The following is a 22,788-nucleotide window of genomic DNA, read 5'->3' on the forward strand; positions in this document are numbered from 1 at the left end:
CCTAGAGTAAAAAGCCCCAATTTACCCAAGACTTAAACAGAAACCCTAACTTGCAACTGTTTTAAAAAGGAACCCAAATCTAAGCCTAGATGCTTCAGATTCGCAAAAAGATCTCTTAACCTAGAGAAACCCTAGGTGTTAGAATGATAACCTAGCTCTGATACAACTTGTTAAAACTTAAGAGACCAAACCGCAAAACCAAAAAGCAAGAAAAACAACATTCAACAGTAGATAAAATTCAACATATAAGCAGCAGATAAAATCCACATATATGCAGCAGATAAACATGAAATGTAAAGGGGACAGAGATTTATAGTGGTTCGGTAATCTTATAGATTACCTACATCCACTCTGTAGGGCAATAAGCAGATTTTCACTATGAGAATAAGAGAATCTTACAGAGATACGCTCTCCCTTTACATAGTGCACACACCCCTCTGTAAACCCAGATCTCAACACCTCTCATACACCACACACCAAATAACCAAGCATTAGATTCTATTTATACAGAAGAAGAAAACAGAAAAACAATCCAGCTAAGACCTACCACGACCGTTGATTCCATCAACGCTCTTCGAAACTCCAGCGCATCCCACATTTCATAACAAACTTTTCTCTCTCTGTTAACCAAGAGAGAAAACTCGAGAGAAATGAAAATGAGCAAAAACCTAATTTGAATTAGGTTTATTGAAAACTGGTTTTGATAGAACTGCCCCTTAGCTTTAGCAAAATGACTTTGACTGCCCAAATTAAACTTTGACTTCCACATGGGCATAAATCAATTACCACCCCACAACAGCCCCGTTTTTGGCACCGCGATATCTGCCAGAGACAGGGGCATTGATTGCGGAGCAGTTTTTGGAGGAGGCTGCGACGGATATCTCGCAGGCGAGTGAAGGTTCAGATGTGGTCATGTCCACCATAATTCCGCCAGGACGGAGGCCAGAAAGGACGCCGGAGGCGGGGTGAAGGATGACGTGGCGAACATCGGAGGGGTATCCGACGATGGAGAAGACGACGTCGGATTCAGAGGCGACGGCCTGGGGGGAATCAATGAGGTGAGCTCCCATGTCGAGGAGTGGTTGAGCTTTGGCGATGGTGCGGTTGAAGATGGTGACTGTATAGCCGGCTTTGAGTAAGTGACCGCACATATAACGCTCCATTATGCTTGTGCCAATCCAGCCCACGCGAGTGTTGGATGGACTCATGAGCTCTGTGACCGGTGCGGTAGTCATTGATCGGTGGAGGGTGTTTAGGAGTGAGATGGAGGTTGAGAAAATGCGAGCGTGGTGAGAGTAAGAGCGTAGGAGTGGTAGTGGCAGTGGCATGGTTATCATTTATCAATATCAAAATGATCCAGATTGGGTAGAAGTTGTAATTTTACTTTAATTTTAGGGACTTTTTAGACACAACACTCGTTATACGATCGGCCAGCGAGGTCCTCTTTTAAGTTTCCACGATTCCAAATTGAGTAAACGGACATTTTCCCACCCAAGATTTGCCTTAATCACCCAAAAAGTTTTAGAATACCACTTTTTCACCCAAAGTTAATATTTTCTTACTACTCAAAGCCGATTCCGGCGGTGAAAATTTTCAACCTTCGGTCTTCTCTCTACAAAACCCCTTTCACTTTGACACCTGATTTCTCGCCAATTGTCAACCATCGCAAACCTAGGATTTCTTATTCTTTACTGATTTTCAACTGATTCCAACAATAAATATTCAATCGGTTACCACCATTCAATCTATCGCCTCCACTCTACAAAAACCTTCTTACCCTGGCTTTTGATAACTCGCTGAACGCCGATTAAGATACTAAAGTATTTTTTAGATATTAACGGAATATAAAATTTGGGTGGGGAAGTGTCATTAACGCAAACCTTGGGTGTGAAAAAGTCGTTTACTCTTCCAAGTTATACATAATTTGGCTTTATCACAACCCAAAATGGTTGCATTGCATTAGAACAATTGAGTTTCCATTCCAAGTAAATAAAACCAATAAACTGAATGAATCCAATAGGTGAAGAAAATAATAGTGCTATAAGAATGATTATTCAAAATCTCGATGAGCCAGCATAATACCTGAAATTTTTTTCCCATTTCAACATCTTCACCCATAAAGTTTTAATTTGAGAGATCAGGTCATTAAACTCAAATATTTAGACAAAAGGAAAAGAGTGCAATAACTGTAAAAAAATTTGAAGGGAGACATCGGTTTCTGCTTAAAAATGTTAAGAAAGACCGAGACAAAGGCATGAATTAAATCCATGAAATTGTTTTTAATGAACCCAACAGGGACATGAAAGAATCAATCCATAGAAATGTCAAGGCAAACAGACCTTGCAGATAACAATCTTCATAACCACTAAATAGTTTTGCAATAAAAAAATTGATGATATTGCAAGGTTCAATGCATGATCCTTATACTATGTATTCAACTGGATTCCATAACTGATTCTATGGATGCTGAAACTACAGAGTGAAATCTAGGAGCAAAACAATGCAAAGTTTTTTTCAAATGGGCCATAAAAGAGACTGCTTGGATCCTGTCCGATAAACACATCCCTGATATCTTCTTCTAAGCTTTGAATGGTAGCACAAGCAAAATAAATGATAATTATTCATATATATACACACAAAGAAAAGTATTTGTCAGAAGTGTACAATTTTATGACAAATATTAATAATAAGTCAAAACATCTTTCAGGTTTATTGCCACAAAATAGTTCCAGGACTGGAAAGCTTACGAAGCATTCATATTCAAATTCTCACCAAATATCACAAAGTGAAGAGCATTGAAATATTTCCACATATGGCTAAAAGTACCATATACTATTGCAAATATAAGGGTAGTTTAGTCAAAACATGTTATAAGTTATTTTGGTTAATCAAATTGGTTAGTTGTTAGAGTTGCTTAGTTGTTAGTTTTGCTTACTTCAGCTCAGCTCAAATGTAACTAGAGTTACTAAGCTTGTATATAAGAAACCATTTTTTATTCAATAAAGTCAGTCGATATTTTGCCCAATTTTCAGCTTTCCTCTGTTTCTTTTGCTCTCTCAACATGGTATTAGAGCACCAAACTTCCGCTTCTCAAATCAAAACCCAGGTCAATTAAAGCCCATTCTTGCATCTTAGACAAATTTGAAGAAGCTTTGAGTTTGTCAATTTCTCTTCTCGTTCTTAAATTTCATATTTCATAGTCTTTAGTTGATCCGACTTGGGTTTTGAAGTTTAAGAGATATTATAGCGAATTCGACAGAAGGGGTAAATATTCCCTCAATTGACTCCACCTCACTGCTTTGCATACATCCATCAGACACACTAGGATCTGTATTGGTTTCAGAACAGTTGATTGGTTCTGAAAATTATGGCATCTGGAGTAGAGCAATGACAGTCTTTCTGTGTGCTAAGAACAAGCTAGGGTTTGTTAATGGCACCTGCACTAAGTCATCTGTACACTCTAACTTGATTCCACAATGGGAGAGGTGTAATTCATTGGTCCTTGCTTAGATTTTTAATTCGGTGTCAAAGGAAATCTTTAATGGAATAGTCTATTCAACAAGCGCTGCACAAGTTTGGCAAGATTTGAAAGAACAATACCACAAAGTGAACGGAACTAGAGTGTTTGCTCTTCATCGGGAAATTGTGAATTTAACCCAAGGAACCACTACAGTAGCCATTTACTATAATAAGCTCAAGTCACTTTGGGATGAGCTTGATTCTTTGATGAACTTACCTACACCTGATAGTGCTTCGGCAAAGGCCTATTTGGAGCATTTGAATCAACAAAAAGTGTTACAATTTTTTATGCAGCTGAATGATTCATACTCCATGGTTCGAAGTCAAATCTGGCTTATGAACCCCTTACCGACAGTGAAACAAGCTTATTCTATTGTTAATCAAGATAAGAGTCAAAAAATTATGGTTGGAATGAGTTTGAATTCAGAAGTGTCTACTGCAATTTATGCACATAATAATGGAAATGGTAAAGGGCAAAGTCAGGGACAGAAGTATAAGGGAAAAAAACCATATATCGAGTGTGAGTTTTGTCACATCCCTGGACATAAGCGTGAAACCTGCTACAAGCTAAATGGATATCCACCTAACTATCAATTCACAAAGGGACAGACTTCTAAATCAAAAGCTTCGGCTTATCAAGTGCAGAGCTCTGAGTCGTTAGATGTTGGAAAATCCGATATTGGAAACACTGATGCAACAATTGGACCAATTTTGACTACTGAATAGTATACTCAAATTCTTCAGTTGCTAGGAAAGGAGAATGTATCACCTTCAACTGCAAATCTTACAGGTAATTCTGTGGCCTTGCTATCATATTTTGATGAAAATAACTGGATAATTGATATTGGAGCAACTGATCACACGACTTTTAATCAGTCTATGTTGAAATATTCCATTGCCATAGAACGTTCTTCCAAATACCTTGTAGGTTTACCGAATGGAACAAAAATATATGTTAGAAATGTAGGATTTGTTGCTCTAGATGATAACCTACACTTACCAAATGTCTTATATGTCCCAGATTTTCATAACAATTTACTTTTGTTTCAAAACTTGCTGCTTCTAACAATTGTTTCGTTACTTTCTATCTTGATTTTTTCCTCATTCAGGATCTTTGCAATGGCAAGTTGAAGGGGATTGGTAAGCATAGTCAAGGCCTTTACTTTTATGATCCAAAATTGTCATTTTCGTCCCTTATGTCTTTAGGAAAGTTGAATAAATCTACTTGTAATGTTTTACATTCATCAAAAGTTGTACCTCATGATTTGCAATTGAATAAAAGGCCTGTTTTTCCTGTTTCACTTATGACTACATCTTTATCTCACAAATTTATTATGGCATCAAAGGTTAGGACATGTGTCTTATTCAACCTTGCCACTTGTTCATCCTAGATTGTCTAAGTCTATTGAACACACTGCATTACCCTCATTTCATGGTCTTGTGTGTCCTCTAGCTAAACAAACTAGGTCACCCTTTCCTCATAGCACTTCACATTCTAAGCATAATTTTGATTTGTTACATACGGATGTGTGGGGGCCATATAAAACACCTACTCTTGGGAATGCTCAATACTTTCTCACAATTGTTGATGATCATTCTAGGGTCACTTGGTTGTTTCTCATGCAATTCAAATCCGATACCTTTATCACTTTTAAACACTTCCTTCAAATGGTTCAAACACAATACCACTTGGTTCCTAAATGCATTAGAAGTGATAATGGTTTAGAATTCTTCAATAAGAATTGTCATGACCTTTTAAGTAGTAAGGGAATTATACATCAAAGCACTTGTCCATATTCTCGTCAACAAAATGGCGTTGTTGAGAGAAAGCATAGACACATTCTAGAGGTTGCTAGGGCATTGAAAATCCACTCTCACATTCACACTCATTTTTGGGGTTATTGTGTTCTAACTGCAGTGTACATTATTAATAGACTGCCAACACTTGTTCTTAAAGGTTTGTCTCCTTTTGAAGCATTTTTTTTCAAAACGTCCCACATTGGATCATTTAAGGGTTTTTGGATCTTTGGACTATGCATCAATCCTTTCTTCTAAGGACAAATTATCCCCTAGAGCTATCCCTACTATTTTCGTAGGATACTCTCTTACACAAAAGGGATATATTCTCTATAATTTATCCTTTCATACTATCTTTGTCACCCGAGACGCAGTGTTCTATGAACACATTTTTCCTTTTGCCTTACCTAAGTCTTCCCAAGTTCCTTTTCCTCCTGAATCTGATTTCTTTGTTCTAGATCCTGATCCGTCCTGTTCTTCAGACACTTATTCCTCTGTTGATCGAGGATCAGCTCCTCCAACTCCTATTGTTTCCCCCGTATCTCCTTCAGCTCCTTGTTTAGGGTCTGATCCTTCACATTTAAAACTATCCCATTATGTTGAACCTGCAATTTCTTCTGTTCCAAGAAGGTCCAACTGACAGTCTCATCCTCCTATTTGGACTAATGATTTTATTTGTCCTACATTACCTCAAAATACTTCAACACATCTTTCCAAATATCCCATTGCTGATTTTGTTTCTTATAATCATATATCACCGTCTTATAAGGCTTTTTTTATCCAAACTATCCCTGGTTGAACCCACAAGCCTTTCCCAAGCTTCCAAGGACAAGAATTGGATAGCAGCCATGGATAAAGAAATCCAGGCCTTAGAGCATAATCAAACTTGGTCTTTAGTACCTTTGCCTAATGGCAAGGTCCCTATTGGTTGTAAATGAGTTTATAAACTCAAATAAAAGGCTGATGGTGCATTGGAAAGATACAAGACATGTTTGGTTGCTAAAGGATATACACAGCATGTCAGTATGGATTATGCCGAAACTTTCTCTCCAGTTGTGAAAATGGTTACAGTTAGGACCATCTTGGCCTTGGCTTCCATGAATAATTGGCCACTTTTCCAATTAGATGTTGACAGTGCATTCTTGCAAGGTGATTTGCAAGAAGAGATTTATGTGACATTGCCACAAGGTTTTACAAAGTAGGGGGGCAGGACCTGGTATGCAAGCTTCATAAGTCTTTATATGGTTTGAAACAAGCCTCTAGAGCCTAGAATTATAAACTAACCATAACCATTTTGGATGGAGGATTCCAGCAGTCCAAGTTAGATTATTCATTGTTTTTTAGACGAGATCAATCTCATATTGTCATATTATTAGTGTATGTAGATGACATTGTAATAACTAGAGATAATAAGGCCATGATTGATCAAACTAAGGAGTTGCTTAAGTCCAAATTTAAGCTAAAAGACTTGGGAGTATTGAGATATTTCTTAGGCCTTGAAGTGGCTCAATCTTCTAAAGGAATCAGCCTATGTCAAAGGAAGTATGCACTTGAATTAATCTCTGACTCTGGCTTGTCTGGCTCCAAATCCTCTGCTCCTCCAATGGAGTCCAATTTGAAACTTACTTCGGCAGCATATGATAGTCAATTTCCTTTTGGTATTGATCATTTGCTTGTTGACCCCTTTGTTTACTAGAGATTGGTTGGAAAGCTTTTATATTTGTGCATGACCAGGCTTGATCTAAGCTATTCAGTCAACATTTTAAGTCAGTTCATGCACCAACCCAAGCAATCACATATGACAGCAGCTCTCAAGGTGATAAAGTATGTGAAATCAGCTCCAGGTTTAGGCTTATTTTTCCCTGCTGCCAACACCTTGAATCTGTCAGCTTATAGTGACTTTGATTGGGGGTCTTGTTTGATGACTAGCAAATCCATTATTGGATTCTGTGTGTTTCTCGGTTCTGCATTGATTTCTTGGAAATCCAAACGCCAAGCTACTATCTCCAAATCTTCTTTAGAGGCTGAGTACATGGCTATGGCATCTACGGTTTGTGAAATTCTTTGGATTGTTCAGCTACTCAACGAACTTGGTCTGTCCAGTTTGCTTCCTATTACTCTACATTGTGACAATCAAGCAGCCAACCACATTGCTTCCAACCCCATGTTCCATGAAAGAACCAAACAAATTGACATTGATTGCCATATAGTTAAGGTGCAGCTTAAGAAGGGACTCATCAGCACTACCCATATCTCTTCCTCTGAACAGTCTGCTGGCATTTTGACTAAAGCCCTCAGCAAGCATCTTCATTATCATCTGTTGTACAAGTTGGGGGTGCTGGATCTTTACCACCCTCTAACTTGAAGGGGGGTATTGCAAATATAAGGGTAGTTTAGTCAAAATAGGTTGTAAGTTATTTTGGTTAATCAGATTGGTTAGTTGTTAGAGTTGGTTAGTAGTTAGTTTTGCTTACTTCAACTCAGCTCAAATGTAACTAGAGTTACTAAGCTTGTATATAAGAAACCATTTTTTATTCAATAAATTTAGTCGATATTTTGCCCCAATTTTTAGCTTTCCTCTGTTTCTTTTGCTCTCTGAACATATACATTATCGAAAGAAAAAAATTAAGTTGTAATCTAGATTAAAACCAAAATCATTTGAGTCGTGAAAAAGAAGGCAAAAAAAAACAAAAAAAAAAAAAAAAAAGCAATTATAGACTTCATGCAGTTGCCCATCCACATGCAGATAGGTCTAATTGTATTATCCAAAAGCAGAAGGGACAGAAGGATACAATGTGGAGCTGACAGAAGGAGTTAATAAAACTATTTGTACTGGTTGAGTTTTGACCCTCATGCAAGTTTAGATAGTGGGCCTCACATGGAAAGGTATGTTAGTAGCCATGCAATAATGTGTTGACTTGAGAGAGAGGTTTTGGGTACTGGGTAATAATGGCTGCACGACGGTTGTTTGTTTTATTTCTAATACATTCTTGAATGTTTGAAGTATGCTTGGTTTCGTAGGTAGGCAATGTCCTTCATATATCTGTGCAATGATATCCGATATTGCTGGTCTAAAATGCATTAGTCAAATTCAGCATGTATGATAGTTATAGTTTCTATTGTATGCTGTATTAATAATTTATCACCTTTTCAATGTGTCTAATATAATATTTGACAGTTATTTTTTGTGGTCCTCTTGCTGTTGTAGGTTGGACAAGATGTAGTTGGAGAATTGACTAAAGCAATGGAAAAGTTGGTCTTGATATGCGTGTTGCAGCTTGGTAAGTCCAGTTTGGTTCAATTCTTCGTTTCTTCTCTTCTCTGAGTAATGTTCTTTATAATATTGCATTAGATATTTTCTTATTTCAAATGTCTCCTGGTTGTGTGGGTTTCTTTACATACTGTGAGATGCAGTGAATGATACATTGGAACATTAGCTGGAGGTAGATACTCAAATCGATGTGGTGCTACCGTAATCTTGGGTACTAGAACTATGCAGCATATGTAGAATGAGCACATGCTATTCTAAGTGGCATGGCCTTCTACCTAATTAGGGGAAATGGTTATTACTTCTCAAATGTTTGTTGTACATTTTCATTGTTGTGAACTAATATCATCATTTCATGGTGAACTATGTTCTATTTCTAAAAGAATGTTGATTGCTATAGGTTATCAACATGAGGGGTACTTCCGGTCATCGCACCTTCCGCTACCAGAAATATCAAGCATTAGATGTCGAAAGTTAGAACCCTGAGAGCAGGTAGCTATATTTTCTTCCCTATTCGATTTGAGATTGTGGATGCTGGATTTTGGCCAAGTATTCGCACGTGCAAAGCGCTAGGTGACTTAGGAACTACACGTGAACTGGAAATGAAATAATAAAACGAGTGATGATTTTTAAAGTGGTTCGGATGCTCTCAGCAAATCCTACGTCCACTGCTTTTTATAAATGGAAATTACAATCAGGTCGCTATAGAGATCAGAAGATAAAATACAGGAGAGAGTGTGAGTGTTTTTTGTTTTCAGAATATTATCAGAATCCCGAAAATGAGAAGAGAGGCCTCTATTTATGTAGAGGTTTCTAGGTAATGATTACAAGTCTGCAAGTAGACAGGTGCTGTACAATTCATACCTGCTTCCTATTGGTTGATTACACATAGATATCCTTAAATCGCACAGGGCTTGGGCAGGTGGGTGGCTCCAGCCACTGACTAGCCAAAGCTTTACCTGAAGTTGATGCACCTTACTCTTTCTGTCCTTGACACGTGACAACGCTGGCGGCACAGCTTCCTGAACTCTGATTGATCCTTCTGACGTAACTCTGCTCAGCTCTGATTTTTTTAAGGCATAAGAGATGTTCATGCATATATAGTGGTAATGGACTCATAACATCAGTGACTGTTACTTGCAGATTTTTGAAAAGTGATCTCTGGTGTATTTGGGAGAAATTGTGCGCAGGTTTTGTGCCAGATGGCTGAAGAAGCTGCTTTTTTTGGTGTACTGTTCCACTAAAACTGAAAATTCCATTCATATTGAGGTGTGCCATTTGTTTGTGGGTTTTCTGCTATCAATCTCTTTCTCTTCGAATTTATATACCTTCTTTTGGGTCATGTATTTCCTCTATTTGGATTTACTTGTGTTGTGCATGTTGACTGCATGATAAGTCCATTAATTAAATTCAGTCTGATTATGGAATAACTTGATAGGCTTAGATACTAATGTTGTCATTTCTTAGAACTTAATTTTTTAGAATTAATGGTTACTTAATAGTCAAAACTTGTCTTTTCATTTCAAATAGTTTTTATTTTTATGAAGAAAGTCCACTGCAATCCATATAAGAAAGACATCACTACATTGATATGACCTCTAACTGCAAACAAACTTTTCTATGGCCTCTTGGCATTCAGAATATTCTAGATTAAACATATTATTCTTAGAATCAAATAGGTTGCAAGTATTTAATGTGTTGCATTATACTCAATTTGTGGCTGTTAATGATGTATTTTCAGCTACATTTTAATCATGTTGGTAGGAATGCGTGATCTTTAGCATGTCTTTTTTAGGTATATCATGGTAGAATTAATTTTTTCCATTAGAAATAGTATCACCCATTATTGTCCTTGATATTTGTGCTTCTGGAGCTGTTACATTGTTTTATGGAACATGCAGGACTCCAGACATGTCGCCAATGCATCATGATACATCTTTAGTTTGAAAGTGGTTGGGAAAAAATTATAAGGATATATTAGAGGCATTATACCTTGTCAATAATGTTGGACGAAAGCCCAGGAATTATTTTTCTAGCCTATTGGTTTTTTTTTTTTTTTTTAATATTTCTCTTCTCTGGAAAACTTTTTTGTTTGGATCAGATAAATAAGCCAAGAACTTAAAAACTCTCGGTTTCAAGTGAAAGCTTCCCAATCTGTTTTTATTGTTATTTTTATGTAAGAAAAATATTGCTTCAAACAAGATAACCAAGAGCACAGTGATCACCATTTAGACTTAATAATATTAGTAGAAAAAATATGGGTTGTCTTATATGTTACTTTTTGTTTCTTTATGTGTCAGATACTCAATACCTCTCTGAAAATGAGAAAAGTTATTGTGCCCTCTGTGACATTGTTCAACTCGCGGTGCCCGTTTATCTGCCGCAGGCATTGTTGGTATCCTAAAGAAATTAGTAGAGACCAGTGAAAGTGGGGAAAAACGAAGTCAGTAATAGCTTTAGATGGCGGGTTGTATGAGCACTACACGAAATTTAGTTCTTTCATGAAGAGCATGATCAAGGAGATGCTGGAGAGGAGTCTCTAAGAACTGTTAGACTTTTGCTTTATGGTCCTACACTTTTAATATATTACATTATGGTCCTACACTTTTATGCTGATGTGGACTGATGTAGTCATATGGTTGTGTCTCTTCTCTTGGGCAGTTGTCTTTGATAGAAAGACAACTGCATATAAAAGGAGACTTTACAGGTCCCCATCAGATGCAATTTCATTTTAGATTCCCAAAACCATCATTCTAAAATTGCAGTCAGTGGAAGATCCTGTATTTTAAAGAGGCAAGAAGATTAAACAACAATTGCTATGGCTGGAGGTTTGTCATTTACTTCCGCATATATTCCATGGAGATTTTATGATGAATTGATGTATTATCACTTTTATATGATATGGAATATGAATGTATTTTACATTTGGTATCAGAGCATTGTTTGAATCTCTGCCTAGCAAGAATGTTTGTTGCAAATCTGAATAAATTGCATAAAATGGGGATTTTCAATTAAAACCCATACTGTAAATCAAGCATAACTTTTATTATAAATAGAACGTTTTCGATTTTGTGTCATTGGAATCCTTGTTGAAAATCTTTCCAACGGTATATTATTGCCAAAACGGAGTTCTGGTTGCAAAGTTTGCTAGTTTAAGTTTTGGTTAGAAATTATCATTTGGGTTTTTCGAAGCCTTTATACGCACCGATTTAGGACGAAATTGTCATTTGGGATCACCGATATAGGTTATATGTCCACATCAAGTTTCCCCTTTAAAACACTGGAAAAATGGCCGGAATCGGGCTGTTGAAATCTACAAAACTGGTAAAGGTTGCGAAAACGGGTCAAGAAGAACCGACCTAATAGGATAAATGGGTCAAATTGACCCGATCAAGTGCAACAGTCAAAATAGTCATGACCCGATCAAACCAATCCAAAACCCCTTGGTCAACGGTCAGACCGTCAACGAACTGGTCAAGCGGTTCAGACAAGCCCAATGGACCAAACTGGGTCAACCCGACCTAGTCAAACCGACCCAGTTCAAACCAGCACGTGCTGCCCGTGAAGGACTTGTGCTTGCGTCAGGGCGTGAGAATGTTACTTAGCGCGTGACGGTGCGTGGTAGTGCCGTGAAGGCGCGTGAAGGCATGTGGAGTGTGTTGCCTTCTGGCGGCGCTTGAAGGCGCTTAGGGACACGCCAGTTTAGTCTGGTGGCGCGTGGGATTCGGTGACAGCGTATATGAGGGTTTTTATGTCATATTTGTTTGTTATGCATAAATAATGTGTATACTTGTATTGATTGTGTTATATAATATAATTCATTTTATAAATTTTTTGATGTTTTATGAGCGATATATTTGATTAATTTAGAGTAGCCGCAGCATCTAAATTATGATAATATATGCATTAGGTAATATAGTTATGATCATATTAAGGTTAATAACATCATTTTGTAGTTGATCATATTAAATAATCATTTTACCCACAGGGAATGTTATATTTTCATGATTATAGGGAGAAATAGAAATTATTCTTATTTCTTAATTAGCCCATAGGTTTATGAAATATTAATAATTTCTAGTTTCATCTTAAAGGAAAATGAATCATATATGTAATGTCTTTACCCACAGGGAGATTTTATGATATGTTGATTCATTTATAATTTTTATTTGTTTACATTGGTAAACTTATAATTGTTGTTGATGTTTGTGCCTCTAATTTATTTAGTGATTATGCTATTGATAACCTCCAGTTGATCAAACTTTGATGATGGTTGAGGATAAGGTTCCTAGTTTAAATGGTGCTAACTACAAATCCTGGAAAGAGGCTATCCTTCTTCATTAGGGTGCATTGTCTTGACTTGCTCTTCGTAAGGAAGAGCCACATACACCTATAGATACTAGCTCTCAAGCTGAGATTGCTTTGTATGAACGGTGGGAGCGATCCAACCGTTTAAGCGTGATGTTTATCAAATCTCACATTATGACTAGTATCCGTGGGTCGATCCAGATGTAAAATGTCAAGGATCTGATGGATGCAATTCATGCACAGTTTGAAACATCAGACAAGGCATTAGGTAGCATCCTAATGAGTAGATTGACATCCATGAAGTTCTCTGGCATTAAAGGAGTCCGTGAGCATATTATGAAAATGGAGGACATTGCTGCTCAGTTAGATCCCTTCAGGGTGATTAATGATGATTTCCTGGTGCATTAGTCCTGAACTCTCTCTCGTCTCATTAACTCCTTTCAAGATATCTTATAACACCCAGAAGGATAAATGGTCAATCAATGAGCTTTTGACCATGTGTGTTTAGGAGGAGGGAGACTGTTGAGGAAGTGAATGAAACTGCACATCTGGTGACAAGAATGTCAAGTACACTTCAAACAAGAATAGAAGTGGAAGGGAAAAGGCAAGCTGCATGAGGTTATGACAAAGGTAATAAGGACATACTCAAGTGTTTCTTCTATAAAACGACGGGAAACATGAAGAAGGATTGTCCTAAGAGGAGCCTGGCTTGACAGAAAGGTACTCTCTCTTTGTGTGTTATGAATCTAATTGATTTCTGTTTCACATAATGATTGGTGGATTGATTCTGGTTCTACATCCATGTTTCAATAACATACAGGGTTTTCTGGATCAAAGGAAGCCATTGGGAAGTGAATGCAACATCTATTCGGGAAATAGGATGCCTTCACGTTTGAAGCTGTTGGAACATTTAGACTTATTTTAATACTAATTATGCTTTGGATTTGGAACGAACCTTTTATATTCCTAGTTTTTCTAGGAATTTAATTTTAGTTTCTAAACTTGACCTGTGGATACTCTTTCAACTTTTATGGTAGTTCTTTTAATTTAATTAAGAACTCTCTATTGTTGGAAATTGTACTTTGGTTGATGGTTTGTTTAAAATTCATTTAAGTGATACTGTTCCTTATAGTCTTATGACTTCACATGCTACCCCTGGTTGAAACGTACTATATATGAAAACTCTTCTTTTTGTGGCATAGGAGATTAGAACACATCTCCATTGATATGATTAAAAGGTTGTAAATGTTGGAGTTCTTGAAACTCTTGACTTTACTGATTTTGATACTTGTGTAGACTGCATTAAGGAAAGTAGACTACAAATCCAAGAAGGGTGCTAGGAAGAGTTCCGAATTTTTAGAAATCATACATATAATATTTGTTGCCTTGACAAAGCTCTAGTGGTCAGAATATTTCATCACCTTTATTGATGATTACTCACGAAATATGTATCTCTATTTGCTTTATCACAAGGATGAAATGTTGGATGCTTTCAAATTATAAAGTAGAAGTAGAAAACAATGTGGAAAACAAATTAAGATCGTGAGATCTGATAGAGGTGGAATACTATGGTAGTACACTGGTACAGGACAAACACTTGGTCCATTTGCTAATTTCTTCAAGAGCAAGGTATAGTGGCTCAGTACACCTTGCCTAGCACACCATCCAGAATGGTGTAGCAGAACGGAGAAATAGAATATGAATGGATATGGTACAGAGTATGCTGAGTAACTCCAAACTTCCTCATTCTTTGTGGATTGAAGCTCTCAAAACTGCAGCGTATATATTAAACCTGCATTTCAACTAAGGCGGTTCCCAAAACGCCATTCGAATTATGGAAGGGTTGGAAACCAAGTTTAAGTCATTTACGCATCTGGGGTTGCCCAGTTGAAGTTAGAGTTTATAATCCACAAGAACGGAAGTTAGATCCTAGGACTATTAGTGCATATTTTATTGGATATGCGGAAAAATCCAAGGGATATAAGTTTTATTGTCCTAACCATTCCAATAGAATTGTTGAATCAAGAAATGCCAAATTTCTTGAAAATGATGTGGTCAGTGGGAGTGATCAAATCAGAGACTCAGTCCTTGAGAAAATTGATGTTTTAGACAATGCTCCTACATTCAGTAAAATGATGTGGTCAGTGGGAATGAGGAACCACGATGAGATTGTTTTAGAAGATTATTTTGAACAACCTCCACTACAAGAGAAACAACCAGTTGTGCAACAGTCTCAACAAGAGACTGTTGATACAACATTAAGGAGATCTACTAGAATAAAGAGATCAGCAATTCCTACTGATTATGAAGTGTATATGCAAGAGTTTGACTGTGACATAGGTATTGAGGATGATCCAGACACATTTTTACAAGCTATGAACAGTAGTAAATCTGAGTTGTGGAATAATGTCATGATAGACAAGCTATGAACATAGGTTTGGGACCTTGTTGAGTTGCCTACTGGAAAGAAACATATTGGTTGTAAATGGGTATTTAAAACAAAAAAGGATTCATTAGGCAACATTGAGAGATACAAGGCTAGACTTGTTGCCAAAGGGTTCACGCAAAGGGAAGGAATAGATTATAAAGAAACATTTTCTCCAGTTTCTAAAAAGGATTCCTTTCGTATCATAATGGCATTAGTTGCCCATTTCAATTTAGATTTACATCAAGTGGATGTGAAAACATCTTTTCTCAATGGAGATTTGGAGGAAGAGGTTTATATTAAACAACCTGATGGGTTCATTTCAAGTGATGGTGAGCATTTGTTTTGCAAGCTTAAGAAGTCTATTTATGGACTTAAACAAGCCTCCCGATAGTGGTATTTAAGATTTCACACTGTTATCTCTTCATTTGGTTTTGTAGAGAATGTCATGGATCAGTGTATATACCACAAGGTCAGTGGGAGTAAAATCATTTTTCTTGTGTTATATGTAGATGATATTCTACTTGCAACCAATGATTTGGGTTTGCTACATGAGGTGAAACAAATTCTCTCTCAACATTTTAGTATGAAGGATATGGGTGAGGCGTCTTATATCATTGGCATTAAGATTCATAGAGATAGGTCTCAACATGTTTTGGGACTATCTCAGGAAGCCTATATTAATAAAATTCTTGAGAGATTTAGGATGACAGATTGTTCACCTAGTGTTGCACCCATTGTTAAGCGTGACAGATTCAATCTGAACCAATGTCCTACACTTGAGATTGAAAAGGAACAAATGAAAACTATTCCTTATGCTTCAGCTGTTGGAAGCCTAATGTATGCTCAAGTCTGTACTAGACCTGACATCACTTTTGCAGTTGGCATGTTAGGAAGATATCAAAGTAATCCAGGTTTGGATCATTGGAGAGCTGCAAAGAAGGTCATGAGGTATCTTCAAGGAACTAAAGGTTTCATGCTTACTTATAGACGGTCCGACATTTTAGAAGTCGTCGGATATTTAGACTCAGACTTCGCTGGTTGCGTTGATTCTCGAAAATCAACATCCGGATATGTTTTTATGCTCGCCGGAGGTGCTATATCTTGGAGAAGTGCCAAACAATCTTTAGTTGCCACTTCTACCATGGAAGCTGAGCTTGTTTCATATTTTGAGGCCACTACACATGGTATTTGGTTGAGAAGTTTCATTTCTAGGCTTGGAGTTGTTGAGTCTATCTTTAGGCCAATAAAGTTATATTGTGACAATTCAGTTGATGTATTCTTTGCTAAGAATAATAAGAGTGGAAGTTGAAGTAAACACATCGACATTAAGTACTTAGCAATAAGGGAGCATGTTAAACCCAAAGAAGTGCTCATTGAACATATACATATTGAGCAGATGATTGCTGATCCTCTAATAAAAGGTATGCCACCAAAGACGTTCAAGGATCATGTTGTTCAAATGGGACTATGTCTCGCTTTGTCACTATGAGAGGTAATACTTTCATTGTCTGAAACTTTGTAATTTAGTTTGTTTTCTCTTTTAAGTTGTATACATTTTGGTTGGAGACAAACAAACATTCTAAGGGATCTGGAACAAACATTTAAGGTTTGTTCATAAAGTGATATTCCACATTTAAGCGTTTATTTAGAAAGAGAAAAATTGCATTTTAATACATGGAAGGTAATACTTGCTTAAAATGGACTTCCTGCTATGATTCATGTAGTTTCCTCTTTCTAATTGAACATACCACATATACATCTCTTGTGTTCTGGATTATATTATAAAAGTTTGGACCAAGTGGGAGAATGTTAGACTTTTTGCATTATGGTCCTACACTTTTAATATAATTACATTATAGTCCTACACTTTTATGCTGATGTGGACTGATGTGGTCATACGGTTCTGTCTCTTCTCTTGGGTAGTTGTCTTTGATGGAAAGACAACTACATATAAAAAGGAGACTTTACAGGTCCCCATTAGACGCAATTTTCATTTTAGATTCCCAAAACCATCATTCTAAAATTGCAGTCAGTGGAAGATCCTGTATTTTAAAGGAGCAAGAAGATTAAACAACAATTGCTATGGCTGGAGGTTTGTCATTTACTTCCGCATATATTCCATGGAGATTTTATGATAAAATTGATTGTATTTTCAACTTTTATATGAATATTGGAATATGAATGTATTTTACAAGAACATCATAATTGAGCACTCAAATGACAGTTATGGCATGGGAGCTACACTCCTTGCAGTCTCTCACTCCCAATACCTTGGTGTTGATAAGTTATTTTCAACAATTTAACTTTGTACATTTGCAGTTTATTTTATCTCTCTACGCTTTATTTTGAGCCTTTTTACACCCATCACGCTAAACACCCTAATTTATGGTCATATGGCGTGTATAATGAGTAATGGATCGAATGTGCAATCAGGGTACCCTGTCGTTGGTTGCTAGCCTCAGGTTGTGGCCTGTCATTCTGCTTTTATATCCCTTTTTTTTTTTTTTTTTCATCTCCTCCAATGGCCGAGAACTATGTTGGTACACAAGTGTATAAGATGATTTCTCCCCAATTAAAGAATAAAATGGGAGATGTAAACTCTTCTTTTTGAGTTGTTACTTTTGGTGGAACATTCTCTCTTTGAACAGGATTCTTTTGGCAGTTGTAGCGTGTTTTGACTTTTGTGCAATCTAAGAACTGATTTTTTTTTCTTTTTTCCTTTTGGGGCAAGAGGTTCTTGGCATGCAACAAAAACTCTTTGTTCTCTTTTCAGGGTAATAAAAATTATTTGAGGATTGTGGATGTTACAGTTCTATTTCTCTAAACCAACTCTTTTTTGCTGGTAATTTATGCCTACTGATTATGAGGAACCCCACCTGGCCGAATTTAGACTGTTGACTTCCTTTCTCACAAACTAAGGTACTTTCATCAAGGTTATGGCTAGCGCTGTGATTACAACTTTTGAGGTCCTAATTCTAGCTGAGCTGAGCATGAAAAGATTACATTACTGATGTAGTTTTCATCCATCGTTTCAAACTCTTTCACTTCTGTTCGGGTGTAGCCGTATAGCGGAGGGTTGAAGTATAAATATCTCAACTACGATCACTCGGATGCTTACAGATGTCATTAAATATTCATTTCTTAATTCTTACCGGTGAGTGGTATAGATTGTACTGTGCTCGGAAAGGTTAAGAAGCCCCTAAAATGAAAATCCTTGGCTTTAGGGTGTGTTTGGTTTGGGGAATGTTATATTAATGGAAATATAGATGACTTTGAAGATTACTGAGAATGTTTAGGGAAATATGTTTGGTTAAGTTGGAATGAATTGGTGGTTATGTTATATTGATATGTTTAAGTGGGAGGTAAATGGGTGAATATGTTATATGGATTACTAAATTGTCCTCCTTTTAAAATATTAATATAATATTATTTTTTGAATCATTTTTTTTAAACCCCAACATTTGAAATTTTACTAAAACACCTCAACTATATAAAACTTTAATTTGTAGCAAAATCACCCCCACCTACCCCAAGCCATTGTCGTCAACCAAACACCATCGCCGATGCCACCGACAGTAGTCGGAATAGCGCACCGATTAGATTTAACCGATCGTGCACTGGGAAGGTTGTTTCACGACCAAAGATGTGGTCGTGATCTTGTTGTTTTCGGCTAGATTGAAGGTCAGAAATAGCCAAACCGATGGTGGTCTTGGGTGGCTGGGGGTATTTTGTTAACTTTTAAACTTTTTTGTGGCTAGGGTGTTTTAACTATATTCTCAAATGTAAGGGGTCTAGGTAATGGTTATTTGGTAGACATTTGAGGGCAATTATGTCCGAAATGGTATTTAATTAAGGGCAAAATAGGTATAAAAATCAGATTACCTCAGCAATTTTTTAGTAACACTCTCTAACAAGGTAATCTGATTACTTCTTATATTACTAATAGTAAACACTATTTCCAAACCAAACAAGGGAATCTTGAAAATTAAACGAAGATTACCAGAGTAATCTTATATGATTGCGAACCAAACGCACCATTGAGGGGGCGTTTAGCTGGGGGTTATTAGGGATTACTAGGGTTAAGTCATCTTATATTACTTTATTATTATGTTTGGTTGTCAAGTAATATAAAATACTGGTAATCTTCAAATACCAATAGTGGTTACTATTGGTAATATTGGAGGTAATCTGATTACCTCCATTTTTCAGATTACCTCCATTTTTTTAGGTATTCTAAGATTACCAGGGTTATCTTTTTTTCTTACAATTCTATCCCTTATTAGTTAAATTTTAGGACAATAATGCCTTTATTTTTAAATTTATTTACGTGAATATGACTTTTACTATTTCATCACAATTAATTAACTTTTTGGACAAAATTACCCTTGAATTCAAAACAAATTGCAGCCCACCCAAGCCACCATCCCTACCCACCTGCCGTCGCCTACCGCCAACAACCACCGTCGCGGCCTACTGCTAGAACAGTGCACGAAAGGCCGAAAATGGCCATCGTGCGTCGATATGGCCAGATCTGTCATTGATCTGGCCGTTAATGGTCAGATCCATCGACGGCCAGATTTGTCATGTCTGGCCATTTCTAGCCAGATCTCTGGCCAAAAATGGTCATACGGTGCATGGAGGCCATTTTTTGCCATCCGTGCGCCATTAGATTGCCGACTGCCGGCGGCCGGCAGTGGCTGGGTTGGTAGGGGTGCTTTGTTGATTTTCAAAACTTTTATTATGGGGTTGTTTTTGCTAAGTTTTTAAATGCGGGGGAGTTAATAATATTTAATTAGAGGACAATTCAATAATTTAAATAACATACTCACTCATTTATTTCTCTCAACCAAACATATTAATATAACATACCCACCAATTAACCAAACATATTTTCTTAATGATTCTCAATAATCTTCAAGGTAATTTAACTTTTCAATAATCCAACATTCCATGAACCAAACGCCCCTGAGTATATTAGGTTTGTGGAAAGAATATTAAAACAAAAGTTTGAAAGACAGTCTGTCAAGCTTTTGAAAAAAATTACCACAAAAAGTTTGAAAGACAATTGTATCATAAATTTTGGAAAAAAAAACTTTAGGCAAGACCCGTAAAAGGCATCCAGAACATAGGAAAGACTTATTTGTGCCTTGTCTCATTTGCCTATCCCGGTCAAGACATTTTAAGAATTTTGATTAATTCCTTCCCGCATCAGAGGTCAAGAATCTTTTATTGCCTTTCTCTATCAAGATTCAAGAATATTGATATAAGGTTCATGAATATGTACAGAAAGTAAAATCACATGGACTTGCTTAATAATAACTAGGGTTTCCCTTGAGCCTTTATATTGGTAAGAAGATGAAGTAATATAATGTAGAAAAAGTAGCTTAAATATTGCAAAGTTGTGTTCACATGTTTTTGGTCTATAGCTCATTAAAGCCATGAACATTTTTTCTCACATTCACACATGTTCAAAGATTTCAAATTGGAGTACTTATGGAGCATTTAATGCTACCAAATTGGAAGCAAAATTTTAGGTATTTTGCCCCGTAAATTTTGACATGAAATGGCTTCCCTTCAATAGAAATATGGGTGCATTTTGAGGGCAAAATCAACACACACATTTCTCAAGCAATACAAACACTAGAGACTGAAAGATTGAGTTAGAGAGGAAAATATAGAGAGTGTGAGAGATATTGGGTGTATTAGGTTTTGGGATTGAGAGTTTTACCAAATTTTGTATACTCGGTTTTGTTAGTGAAATTCTTCTTTTATCTTTGCCTGTGGACGTAAGTTAAAAAGTTGAATCACGTAATTATCATGTGTTTTGTGTGTATTATTATTATTTTTTTTTTTTTACCGTTAGTTTAATCTGTGAGATTGGGTCTGTCACAACATATAACAATGTCATACATCAAGTTGTATCCTAAATTTTAATCATAAATATATATATAAGATATTAACATTTTATAACTAGATCAACTCCTTAAACATTTGCACTTTGGTGCCACATAAGTCTAATCAACTTGGGATTTGGAAGCTTTTGAGAAAAAAAAAAAAAAAAAAAAAAAAAAAAAAAATTGACACAATAGGTTTGAGATCACATATTTGGTCGTTCTCCAAAGTAGATTAACATAAAAGACTTAAACAAATTTTATAATAATGGAATACGATTTGAGCAAAACCTATCTCCCTACCATTTGCTTACCCCAGTCAAGACCTGAAGAATTCTAACAAATATCCTACTACCCTTATCACTTTTTTTTGCTAACATCACCGAGGCGACTCGCCGGTCAGACTAGTCCAACCGTAAAAACCAGAAACTGGGCCTTTGACCGAGTCGAGTCCTAGTCTAGTTTTCAGAACATTGGTTGAAATACCAATTAAAAATATATCTTTGGAAATATATAGGGTTTATTTATATATTTAGATGATTTTAATAATTTTAACGAGGTTTATTTAGAAATAGGGTTTAATATAAGAGCACCATACAAAAATAAAAGGTTTAATTTCTTGGTCTTTCTAAAAGAGTAAACGACTTTTGCCCACACAAGGTTTGCCTTATTGACACTTTCTCATCCAAAAAATTTTAAAATACCACTTTCTCACCCAAAGTTAATGCTTTGTTACTAACCAAAGCCGATTCTGGCCAATTTGGTTAGCGAAAATTCTTTCCGTCGCCACCATTTGAACCTCTGGTCTTCTCTGTACAAAACCACTCTCACTTCAGCACCTGATTTCCCGTCGATTGCCAACCACTACAAAGTTAGGGTTTCTTGTTTTTAGTTGACTCCGACGAATTCTGATAGCGAATATTCGATCGGTCACCACCATTCGATCACCAGTCTCCACTTTACAAAAACTCTCTTACCCTGGCTCCTAGTAACTCACCGAACACCGACTGAGAAAGTGAAGTATATTTTAGATATTAACGGAATATAAATGTTGAGTGGGAAAGTGGTATTTTAAAACTCTTTTTTGTGGGAAAGTGTCATTAAGGCAAACCTTGGGTGGGAAAAATCGGCTCTTTCTAAAATTATGAATCACATGTTAATTTTAGGAGCATTACAAAACCCTCTTATATAAGAAAATTTAATCAAATTCCACCTCTTAACCTAATGCCGTTTGAATTTCCTAAACGTCTAGAGTAAACTTCTTACTTTCCTCTCTCTTTTTCTTGCCCCTCACCGTCTCCTTGCCCATCAAAAACCCTAGACGTAAAAACAATAGCTAACATGGCGGCTTGTACAATGGATTTTCTCATAATAGAACTAGCAAAATTGATTGCGTTTTATGTTTTATGTGGTGCTTGTTAGGTATGTAATTGTGATCACTTGGTAGGAGGTGCTGCTGGCTGGATGGTTTGTAAAGGTGACCGGTGGTTGGGTGAAGTCGCGACCGAACTTCGTGGCCAGGCGCGACACAGCCAGGCCCAGCGTCCACGACTCGACGATGCATATAGATTCCATTT

General features: G+C 36.6%; 1 protein-coding gene and 1 pseudogene across 1 annotated transcript; one reads left to right on the plus strand and one right to left on the minus strand.

The window, feature by feature from the left end:
* Positions 1-782: 782 nt before the first annotated feature.
* Positions 783-1,235, minus strand: LOC116134160 (probable 3-hydroxyisobutyrate dehydrogenase-like 1, mitochondrial). Its single transcript, XM_031419844.1, has one exon. It carries the CDS (start codon positions 1,233-1,235, stop codon positions 783-785), a length of 453 nt encoding a protein of 150 aa, XP_031275704.1.
* A 6,959-nt stretch (positions 1,236-8,194) lies between these two features.
* The window catches only part of LOC116134161, a 29,721-nt pseudogene continuing 15,127 nt past the window's right edge, over positions 8,195-22,788 (plus strand).

The sequence above is a fragment of the Pistacia vera genome, unplaced genomic scaffold (genome assembly GCF_008641045.1).
Source record: "Pistacia vera cultivar Batoury unplaced genomic scaffold, PisVer_v2 Contig283, whole genome shotgun sequence".
NCBI lineage: Eukaryota > Viridiplantae > Streptophyta > Magnoliopsida > Sapindales > Anacardiaceae > Pistacia > Pistacia vera.